Genomic DNA, 12,365 nt, shown 5'->3' on the forward strand with positions numbered 1-12,365 from the left:
TAAAAAATGTTATAGTAAGGAGATATTTCCAAGGATTAATAACCCTAATTGTTAAAAATAAACTGTCTTATAGCTATCATGATTTTAGACACATGGACTTTGATATTACATTTTTGAAATTTAGTTTGTTTAGTTTGTTTAATAAAGAGCAACACATTTTGATTTTTCTCTAGGACAAGATACTTCAAATATCATGGAAAAGGCAGAGACTTCCCTTGGGATCCCTAGTCCCAGTGAGATTTCAGCCGAAGTCAAACATGCTGGAGGTCTGTATATGGAAACATTAAGTCCTAGGATACTTTGGATTCAGTAGCTAGCTTGTGCAATTTTGATACTAAGGACATGGGGACATTCTACAGGTGTGGTGTGTTGTCTTGTGAATCCAGCTGCCAGTTAGAGATCTGTGTCTTGGAACTGCTGATATCCCTCTACTCTGCCTCTGAAGTAATTTCAAGGAATTCTGCGTATTAAAATTATATTGTCATATATGTTGAATATAAGAATTGCTTAGCACTTTGTTTGGCAACCAGGGCTAGGTGAATTTAAATCTGTCAGGACCAAAAAGTATTTTTGTTCATTTAGGGCTATTTTTTTGCCTTTTGTTCTTTGTTAGTTTGATTGTTTTTCTGCCTTTTGTTTTTTGATAACTGGGCATTGAACCCAGGTTGTTGCACTAGCTAGACAAGGTTTTGCCATTGAGCTGAGGTACATTCTAGCCTTTTTTCTATTTTCTTTTTGGCATTTTCTTGATCTACTGAGTGGCATCTGAGTTGGTTCCATATCTTAGCTATGGTAAACAATGCTGCAGTAAACATAGTTGTGCTGATAGCTTTAGGATGGTCTTGTTTGTGATCATTTGGGTATATGTCCAAAAATAGGATTGCTGGGTAATAGGGGAGCTCTATGTAGTCTTTTGAGGAACCTGTATACTACTTTCCAAAGTGGTTGAACAAGTTTACACTCCCACTAACAATGCAGTAGGGTTCTGTACATATCCCCTCCAGCATCTGTTGTTATTAGAGTTCTTCATTCTAGCCATTCTAACTGGGGTGAGGTGGTATCTCAATGTTGTTTTGATTTGCCATTTTTTTATGGCTAGGGTGGTTGAGCATTTCTTGATGTGTCTATTGGCCATTCTTATTTCCTGTTCAGAGAAGTTTCTCTTTAAGTCTTTAACCCACTTATTTATTGGGTAGTTGTTTCTTTGAGGATTTGTTTTTGGAGGATTTGATTTTTTGAGTTCCAGGTATATTTTAGATATGAGACCCTTGTCTGTTGTATGGCTAGTGAAGTACTTCTCCCCATCCATGGGCTTTCTATTGATCTTGCTAACTATGTCCTTTGCCATGCAAGAAGCTCTGCAATTTCATACAATCCCACTTGTCCAATCTTTCTTTGATTTGTTGTGTTTCTGGGTCTCTTTTAAGAAAATTTGGCCTGTGCCAAGGTTTAGTCTTGAAAGTTTGTATTGATCTAAAGGAAACCTGCACTTCTAATCCATATGGAAAAGTTTTGAAGACCAGTTTGTTTTCTTCATCTCTCATAGCCCTTATTGTTTCTCATTTAATACTCTGTGCTCATCTCTATCATTTTTCTCTGGAAGGAGATTTATTCTACCTGTCTTTCTCCATCTTCAGAGTTATATTGCGTCTTGGCATACACCTATCAGATACTAATAGGTTCCACTATCACTACTTGTGAATACCTAAGAGAGAACTGGATTGACCTACTTTCGGGTCCATAGTGCATGGGTCAGTAGAATGGAGAGATAACTTCATGGGACATGGCAAATTACTCCATATATGAGGCACTGTTCTTAATGATGCTTGCATAAGTGAGGCTACTTTGTCTGTGACTAACACACTATGTGTTTAAAAATGAATTTATTTTTCTCCCTGAAGAACTCTACAAATAGAGTATTGCATGTTATTTTGGTGAATGTAGGGGCCTGGTATCTTTACTTTTATTTGTTGGGTTCTTTATGATTTTGTAATTGTTGTCAGATCATGCTGTGAGTGCAGGTATGGTATTCTCAAACAGATAAGCTCAAATTCAGGAGTTACAGAGACAGGAAGTTTCATTTCTCCTCATGCTCCCAGCAGCTAGAATGGTTTAATGTCTAACTCTGATGCTTTGAGATGTTGGAAGATTAAAGTGTTGGCATTTTCAGAAATTTTTGTCAGGAATTGCTTTTAGTGGGCAAGGAAAACAGGAGTTAGAAGTATGTTTGGATAGTAAACAGCAGTGATTTCATAAGACTTGAAGGATATTTGTCATTCAGAGCCATGTTTTAGAAGGGGAATAAAAATCATGGAGAACCCTGGCAAGAGTGGCTAGTATTAATGTCTTAAAAAGTTAGAGAGTTAATGGATCATGAATATGAAAATCTAAGGAAAGGAGATAGGGATAATACACCTTTTTTTATACCTTTGAAGACTAGCATGGAGAACAGAATTTAGGTTGTGTTTACTTGTGTCTCATGAGTAGAGAACTCCCACTACTCAGTGGAAGTTTTATGGACTTAGATTTTAGTTGAATATTAAGTGTACCAGAATAGAATGGGTGGCTTTTTCATCCTAACGTCTTTCCCATCTAAAATTTCTAAGCATTAATTTCACTGTGAAGGAAAGTATACCGGAGATGGGTTTTTTTTAGAAGTTTGAGATAAAAGATACCAATGAAATCACTTGGTATCTTTTTTGCAATTTTGTCATGTTCCTTTAAGGATGTTGTCTTCTGCGCTGTGTGTGTGTGTGTGTGTGTGTGTGTGTGTGTGTGTGTGTGTGTGTGTGTGTGTGTGTGTGTGTGTGTGTGTGTGTGTGTGTGTGTGTGTGTGTGTGTGTGTGTGTGTGTGTGTGTGTGTGTGTGTGTGTGTGTGTGTGTGTGTGTGTGTGTGTGTGTCCTGGGTTCTGTTCTCAAATCTCCTAAGTAGTTAAGAGTACAGATAGGAGCCCCTGGTGCCAAGCAGTGACAGTATTTTTAAAGAAATTAGACATATATATGACTTAGGCTTGTGATTACCTCAGAAAAAGAACAATGTGATGTTAGGAAAATGAACCCTTAAATATGTATTTTAATGTTTTCGTTTCTTTCATGCATGTGTTTCTAATGCATTTATAAGATTATTTCTTTGTTGCTTTGTATGTCCCTCCCCCACAGTGTAACCCCCGCTTTCACTATATTTGATGTCAGTATAACATGTGGAGGAGATGGGGACAAACAAGTCGTTTAAGGATTCAGGTGGACCTGTTGCAACAATGAGAAGTACAAAATGTCATGTCAAAACCAGCTTTACAATTTCGGTGTGGGGGGGGAGGGGGGTATAATTGGGTGGGGGGAGGGAGGTAAAATTGGGTGGGGGGAGGGGGGAGGCGGGGAAGGGAAGTGAAGGGTAAACAAAGGAGGAGGCTGCAATGCTTGGTAAGAAATGTATGCATTATCCTGCCCATGTAATTGTAGCCCCTCTGTACAGTATGTTCTCAAATAAAATAAAATACAATTTAAAAATAAAAAAAAAAAAAAAAAAAAAAAGAAAAAGAACAAAAGAGCAGTGAAGCATAGAAGACAGGCAGAATTTTTTTTTCTTTTTTTTTTTGGGTCCGGTCGTGGGGCCTTGAACTCTGGGCCTGGGCGCTGTCCCTGAGCTCTTCAGCTCAAGGCTAGCGCTCTACCACTTGAGCCACAGCTCCACTTCCGGCTTTTTCTTTTTGCTTACGTGGTGCTGAGGAATCGAACCCAGGGCCTTGAGCATGCAAGGCAAGCGCTCTACCACTGAGCCACCTTCCCAGCCCCAACAGGCAGAATTTTAACTAGCTACTCAGAGGCTGAATCAGCTTAGCTAGCTACTCAGGAGGCTGAGATCTGAATACCACTGTTCAAAGCCAGTCCAATCATGAAAATACATGCAATTATCTCCATAAATCCAGAAGTGTAGCAGTAGCTCAAGTGGTAGACCACTATCCTTGGGCACAGAAGCTTAGGGATAGTGCCCAGGCACTATCAAGCCTCGGGAATGATGAATGCATCCATGAGCACATGCACATGTGCGTGTTTGTACAGGCACGAGTGTGCACACACACACACACTCTCTCTCTCTCTCACACACACAGAAATGAGTATTTCAATACAGAGTTCTTTATTTTTTCTCCTTGCTGTACTTTATTTCCCTGTATTAGTTCACCAATTAACAAAATCAGCTAAGCACCTATTTACATACAACTCATCATGTTTCTCTAAAGTCTGCTCTCTTTTTGGAAACCTGCTTTCATTTCACCCAAAAGTCAATTATTCAGGAGGTCAATTCATCTCCCTAAACTCTTCAGTGTTAGATGCTTGTTTAAGGTTCTTCCTAGCAATATGACTGTGTGAAATCCTGCATCAAGCAGCATATTTCTTTCACTAGAGGGGAAGCCTCTGTCAAACAATTAATAATAGGTTTTTCTCCTCCTGACAAGCATCTGTAGTTTTATTATCTTTATATAATTTATGATCTGTCTGTGTATGTCAAAGACTGCTGTGAAAATAAAAAGACTCTTCTCAGCACTAAGCATTCATATACCATTCATAGATATGAAGGTGTTTAAATATTACTGAAATTGCCTTGGAGTAAATAATGTTCACCTTGACTATATTGAGAAGAAGAATTGGTTTCTCAGCACTTTAGGTAAGAACTTGAGTGAAAGAAACAAAAGGAAAAATGAGGAACAACTCAACACATACATTCAAATGAAACAAAACAAACCAAGAAAACACAAATTAATTCAATACTCAAGAACCTGCAGGAAATGCAAAATTTTTTGAAAAATCAGCTATGATAAGCTTATGAAACTCCTGACTATGTGGGAGTGTACTGTTGTGAGGATAGTGGTTAAAGCCCCGACTGGACAGAAAGATCTGTACACAATGCCAAGACCTGTTATCCTAAATTCCAGGAAGAATAACATAAAGTGGACTGAGCTCAAGATCATACACAAGTAGGAAGCCAGATTCTATCTGAAAATTAATCAGGATAATTTAGGGCTGGTGGCATGACAAAGTGGTAAGAACACCCATTTAGGAGACACAAGTCACTCAATTCAAACTCTAATATTATGGGTATTAAAGAAAAAAGCTATGATTTTAAATAATTGGAATAATTGTAAGATTTGAGTTTTTAACTGGAGAAAAATCAATGAGATAGAGTGAACCCACCTTGCAATGCTTTCTACTTAGGTGATAATGTTATGTGGTACTCCAGACATAACAGAGTTACCTTGCAAATGAACATGGATGTGCATTTGGGTGATGGAAATACTCTACTTACACAGGTGTAAATTAAATAGATATTCTTTGGCAGATTGTAGTTCTTGAACTAAGAGCCTGGGTGATGTCCCTGAGCTTTTTCTGTCAAGGCTACCACTCAACAAATTTGAGCCGCAGTTCCAATTTTGATTTTCTGGTAGTTGTTTGGAGATAAGAGGCTCATGGACTTTCCTGCCAAGGATGGCTTCAAACCATGATTATCAGGTCTCAGCCTCACGAGTAACCAGGATTTCAGGCATGATCCGTCGATATTTTTAATAATTTAGTAAATTGTACAGTTACAGAATGTATAAATTATCATTATAAACTTCACAATATATGTGTGTATGTATATATCAATGCATACAAATAGAAATATTTAAACATATTTGTGTATCTACAATAAATTTATGAAATCATCCTTGATTATAAAATAAAATGGAAACAAACCATAATCAGGAGGGGCTGGGACGGTGGCTCAGTGTTAGAGGGCTTGCCTTTCATGCTTGAAGCCCTGGGTTCGATTCCTCAGCACCACCTAGGCAAAAAGAAAAAAGCCATAAGTGGTGCTGTGGCTCAAGTGGTTCAGTGCTATCCTTGAGCTGAAGAGCTGAGGGACAGAGTCCAGGCCCAGAGTTCAGGCCCACGACTGGACGAAAACAAAGGGAATTGTCACATGTTACTTGTTTTAGACTGGAATATGAATTGTGAGAATCAGTTTGGGAAAAACCATCTTTAATTTAACAAAATTGATATTGGCTATTAATTCTAATCCATTTATTTATCCATACTGTGCATCCTCAGATATGAGTGTCAAAATCAAACCACACTTTTTTGCCTTTGTATTTTAATCACCTGTTATAATTTAGGGGATAGATGAAGTAATGACATAAAGATTAAAATAATAGTAAGTGAGGTTATGAGTTAGATCTGAAAATGATTGTAAATATTCTAATAGCTAATTAAATTGCATTTTTCTTACTTTTACTCTATTGACACGTCCCTCATTCCCACATTAAGAAAGTACATAGAAGGTTATCACTACATTTTGTGTAAACTTATGACAAAATGTATTGAAAGAATATGGGCACAGTGTTTTTTGCTTATTGAGACCTGTAGGTTGTAGTTGTGTTTTTGAGGAGTTGCAAAAAGTTGTGATGGAGATGGAGGGAGTGATGTGCTTTTCTGGAAAATTGGCTAGAGGATTGCTCCCAGAAAGATAGTCATGAATTCTTCCAAAAAGTTAGATCCCTTTGGAGTTGATTCTGGTGCAGGGTGATATATAAGGATCTAACTTTAGTATTCTACAAGTAGTTAACCAATTTTGCCAGCACCATTTACTGAAGAGGCTGTCTTTCTTCCATTCTATTTTTTTAGCTCCCTTATCAAAGATTAGATGGCTATAGGTCTGTAGGTTCATTTCTGGGTTTTCAATTCTATTCCATTGGTCCTGAGGTCTGTTCCTGTGCCAGTACCAAGCTGTTTTGATTACTATGGCTTTATAATAGAGTTTGAAATTTGGTATTGATATTCCTCTAGCAGTGATCTTTCCATTGAGGAGCGTTTTTGCTATTCGGGGTCTTTTATTGTTCCATATGAATTTTTGGATTGTTTCTTCTATTTCCTTGAAGAATAAGGTTGGAATTTTGATAGGTATCACATTGAATTTGTAGATAGCCTTGGGAAGTATTGCCATTTTCACAATGTTAATCTTTCCAATCCAGGAGCACGGGAGTTTTTTCCATTTTCTAACTTCTGTTCGATTTCCTTTTTCAAGTTTTTAAAGTTTTCATCATAGAGGTCCTTCACTTCTTTGGTTAAGTTAATTCCTAGGTATATTATTTTTTGTGGGGCTATTACAATTGGAGTTGCTTTCTTAATTCAGCCCCCCTTTACTCATTGTTGGCATATAGAAAAGCCATTGATTTGGGGGCGTTAATTTTGTACCCTGCTACTTTGCCAAACTTTTGAATCAGCTTGAGTAATATGGGAGTGGAGTCTATGGGATTCTTTAGATACAAGATCATGTCATCTGCAAAGAGGGAGAGTTTTATTTCTTCTTTCCCTATTTGGATCCCCTTTATGTCTGCATCTTGTCTTATTGCTGTAGCTATGCATTCTAACACTAAATTGAAGAGAAGCAGAGAGAGGGGACATCCTTGTCTTGTTCCTGAGTTAGAAGGAAATGGCTTTAGTTTTTCACCATTAAGTATAATGGTGGTTGTAGGTTTGTCATATACAGCCTTTATTGTATTGAGGAATGTTCCATGTATTCCTAATTTTTCCAAAACCTTCATAATAAAGGGGTGTTGTATCTTGTCGAATGCTTTTTCTGCATCTCTTGAGATAACCATGTGGTTCTTATCCTTGCTCCTGTTGATGTGATGAATAATATTAATTGATTTGTGTATATTGAACCAGCTTTGCATCCCTGAAATGAAATGAATCCTGTTTGATCATGGTGTATGATTTTTTGGATGAATTGCTGAAGCCGATTGGCCAAAATTTTGTTGAGAAGTTTTCATCAATGTTCATCAAAGAAACGGGTCTATAGTTCTCTTTTTTGATGAGTCCCTGCCTTGTTTTGGGATGAGGGTGATGATGGCTTCATAGAATGTGTTCAGTAGTGAACTTTCTCTTTCAATTCCACTGAAATGTTGGAGGAGTATTGGTGTGAGCTCTCGGAGTAAAAGCAGACACTCTGAAAACATTACAGGATGGAATAGGAGAAACCCTAGGTCTCCTTTGCACAGGCCAAGTTTTCTTGATAGAGACCCGGAAACACAACAAACTAAGAAAGGTTGGACAAATGGGATTTCAGGAAGTTGCAGAGCTTCTGCATGGCAAAGGACATAGCTAGCAAGATCAATAGAAAGCCCACAGATTGGGAGAAGATCTTCACTAGCCATACAACGGAAAAGGGTTTCATATCTAAAATATGCTTGCAACTCAAAAAATTACATCCCCCAACAACAAATCCTCAAAGAAACAACTGCCCAATAAATAACTGGGCAAATGACTTAAAGAGAAACTTCTCTGAAGAAGAAAGAAGGATGGCCAATAGACACAGGAAGAAATGCTCAACCTCCCTAGCCATAAAAGAAATGCAAATCAAAACAACATTGAGGTACCACCTCACTCCAGTTAGAATGGCAAAAATCAAGAACTCTAATAACAACAGATGCTAGAGGGGATGTGGACAGAAGGGAACCTTACTGCATTGTTGGTGGGAGTGTAAACTTGTTCAACCACTTTGGAAAGTAGTATGGAGGTTCCTCAAAAGACTCCACATAGAGCTCCCCTATGACCCAGCAATCCCACTTTTGGGCATTTACCCAAATGTTTACGAACAAGACCACACTAAAGCCAACAGCACAACTATGTTTATTGCAGCATTATTTACCACAGCTAAGATATGGAACCAACCCAGATGATCCTCAGTAGATGAATGGATCAAGAAAATATGGTATATATAAACAATGGAATTCTATGCCTCAATCAGAAAGAATGACATTTCCCCATTTGTGAGGAAATGGAAAGGCTAGGAAAAAATTATATTAAGTGAAGTAAGCCAAGCCCAAAGAAACATAGGTCCCATGGTTTCCCTTATTTGCAATAGCTAGTATATATATGAGTCAAGAAGAAAAGATCAGATAATGTAATGTTAGGAAAATGAACCCTAAGATACGTATTTAAATGTTTTTTTCTTTCATGCATTTGTATCTAAAGTATTTATAAGATTATTTCTTTGTTGCTTTCTATGTCCCTCCCCCACAATATAACCCCTGCTTTCACTGTATTTGATGTTGGATAATTTGTGGAGAGGAAGTGGAAAAACAAGTCGTTTAAATAAGAATACTGGTGGACCCGTTGCAACAATGAGAAGAACAAGTTGTCATGTAGAAAATGAACTTTACAACTTTGGTGGGTGGTTGGGGAGAATCGGTTGGGGTTGCGGGGCAGGGGGTGGCTGGGAAGTGATGGGAAGGATAAACAAAGGAGAAGGCAACAATGCTTGATAAGAAAAGTACTCACTATCTTGTCCATGTAATTGTAACCCCTCTCTACATTATTTTCACTAAAATTTACAGTACAATCACTTTCACAATCATGTTCACTGTTGCATTATTCCCCTTAGCAAAGTTATGGAAACAGACAAGATATCCTTTGGCAGAGGCATGGTTAGAGAAGTGTGGCACATATCCACAATTGGATGGCACCCATCCAATATGAAGACTGTTACATCATTTGCAAAGAAATGGATAGATCTAAAAATATGTTAAGTAAAGTAAACCAGAACCAGACACACAAAGGAACCATGTTCTGTCGCTTATTTGGAAGCTAGACCTTTAGGCAAAAGTATTACACAACTTTTCACAACAGAATTAACCAAAGCATTCTCTTTTCAGAGGAGTATTTAAGAAGTGTAATTTCTTATAAAATTGAACTTTTAATCTAACAAAATGAATACCAGGAAACTATCACTTGGAAGTTGTGAAGGGAAGTCAAAGGGAAGGAATAAAGAGAGTTATAGAGGAAGAGGGTGAAGGCATAATATTCAATGCGGATAGTATGAATCTAGAAAAAATGAAAATGGGGTGAGCTTTGGAAGGATGTGGGAATGTAATGTAAACATCTCTTGTACTTATAAACTGATTTGTTGAATGGAAATTCCTTCGTACCACTATTTAATTAAATACAATTAAAAACAATGGAGACATCTGATCTTAAACTGCATTCTCTTAAACCATGAGAAAATATAATAGTTTCCTCTTCAGAAATTTTCTTTGCAGGTTTTTTCCTCATAATGACAGGAAAGTGAACAAAGCAATGAATATCAATACATCACATTGTATATCCTAAATAGACACAATATAAATATCACATGAAAAATGTTAGAATTCATCACATGATAAAATAACAGGTAGAAAGTAGCAAATGTTGATTGTTTTTCCAAGGTTATCTAATTTAATCCTCAAAATAATTAAATAAATTAGAACTACTTTTATTTTTAATTATCAGATGATGATATTGAAGTCTTCAGAGTTGGAATTACTAGTATAACATTGCATACATGGTAAGTGTTAGTCTACGCCCCATTCCTACCATATCAAATTACCTCATTCTATTTTATGACTAAAACACCAGCACTTAGTCTACTAATTCTAGGAAAATTTCCCAAAATAATTGTGGACACTCAAAATATTTCACTTTATCTTTGTTAGAAAATAGGTAACTACGCCGGATGTAAAGCATCCTAGAAGCCACATTTAGGTAGATGGAATATTGGAGTCTTTATTACACAGTTAGCAGGCTGCTGGCCACCCATTTTTACAAAGGCCTGAAGCCCCCAAACACACAAAACACGGTTAGGAAACAGTCTAGAGAGGAAAGAAAGAACAAAAATGCCAACAAACCAATTCAACTCCAATGGAGAGTTGAATTGTGATGCCATGATGACTGGAGATGAGTCAGAAGACAAGACATGACCACAGTGACACATGTGGCATGACATAATGGTGGCTGGGCTGGGCCTAAATAGGGTCTCAGCAGGGGACAGGTCCACAGGTTACTAAATCTGCCAGTCCAGTGCCTGGGACTGGTAATTTCTATCAGCCAAGTGCTCACCCCTGCCTCCAGGGATCTTGGAATATCCATCACCTGGGAGTCAGATGATGATGGAGGCATTTTCCTTCCCCCGGCATGAAGACAAGATACGAGACCCTATCATCCACCATGTGGCCAATATGGCACCAGTCAGATCTGACCTCCTTATCTCATTCCCCACTTTTTTTCTTATGTACATTAAGTCATTGAAGTTTTTTCTGTAAGAGATCTGAATTTTTCCCTGGGCTGTTACCTTCTGCAATTTTTTAATTTTATATATATATATATATATATATATATATATATACACACATATATATAAATAATTTTTATTGTGAAAATGCAATACAGAGGGGCTACAATTACACGAGCAAGGTAATGAGTACATTTCTTATCAAGCATTGTTGCCTCCTCCTTTGGTTTTCCCCTACCATCCCTTCACTCCCATCTCCACCACTATACCCTCACCCCCGGTGCCAAAGTTGTAAAGTTTGCTTTTCAACATAGGATTTTGCACATCTCATTGTTGCAATAGGTCCACCTGTATCCCTAGTTAAACAATTTGTTTTTTTTCCTTTCCCCTCCCCAAAATATACCAACATCAAATACAGTGAAAACAGGGCTTATACTGTGGGGGAAGAGACATACAATGCAACAAAACTATCACCTTATAAATATGTTAGAAACAATAGCAAGAAAGAAAAAACCACTTGTGTCCTTATCTAGTGAAGTAAGCTGGGCCAAAGAAACATAGATCCCATTGAAGTACCCGATTTTGGGTGTCCCTCACAGACCACCAGGCTCTTTGCAAACAGCAAAGAGTCGTTTATTGAAAGCTCGAGCTTGGTCCTCTGCACACTTGGTAACCGGTGATGCTAAGAGGCCCCGAGCACAAAATTAGAACAGCTTTTATAGTATCTGAACAAACAAGTTTAGGGGGTTTCCACAAAAGCAAGTCCACAAGTTCAGGGGGTTTAAGTCCACCCTGACCACACTTGCCTTTTTCTGATGGAATACTTAGGGAACTGTTCTTTTCCTTAAGGATGGGCAGGGTTGGTGGCAACCTGGGGTTTGTCTGAGAACTTTCTCTTTGGGGGTTACTCTGAGGGCAGCACAGCTCAGGAGGTTTGATCTTAAAATGGAGTTACTGTAGCTCTTGACCATGGTTTCCCTTATTTGCAATAACTAGTATATGTCTGAGACAAGCTGAAAAGATCAGATAAGATGATGTTAGGTAAAATGAACCCCTCCTGTAATTTAAGAAGTCTCCAACAGTTATGCCCTGTATCTGCTCAAAGCCCTAATTTGGGAATTTAAACTATCCCACACATTTTATAACCCACTTAGATGACTGGCACATTCTTGCCCAATTATGAAGCAGACAAACATTTAGAAAGGCATGATTACAATTTACTTTCTCATGACTTCCTGGCTCTGATCAATTTCTTTGGGGGGGGGGGTCCAGTCGTGGGGCCTGA

The 12,365-nt window shown here is 37.9% G+C and overlaps 1 protein-coding gene across 1 annotated transcript in view; it reads left to right on the forward strand.

Annotated features, from left to right (window-relative positions):
• Positions 1-12,365, forward strand: part of LOC138826620 (uncharacterized) — a 141,838-nt gene that overhangs the window by 88,090 nt on the left and 41,383 nt on the right. The window contains exon 5 of the mRNA XM_070021841.1: positions 174-266. Coding sequence (XP_069877942.1) covers positions 174-266 — 93 coding nt within the window. The remainder of the gene's footprint in view (positions 1-173; positions 267-12,365) is intronic.

Source organism: Dipodomys merriami, unplaced genomic scaffold, assembly GCF_024711535.1.
Source record: "Dipodomys merriami isolate MVZ:Mamm:240054 unplaced genomic scaffold, mDipMer1.0.p SCAF_1456, whole genome shotgun sequence".
In the NCBI taxonomy this organism is placed as follows: Eukaryota; Metazoa; Chordata; class Mammalia; order Rodentia; family Heteromyidae; genus Dipodomys; species Dipodomys merriami.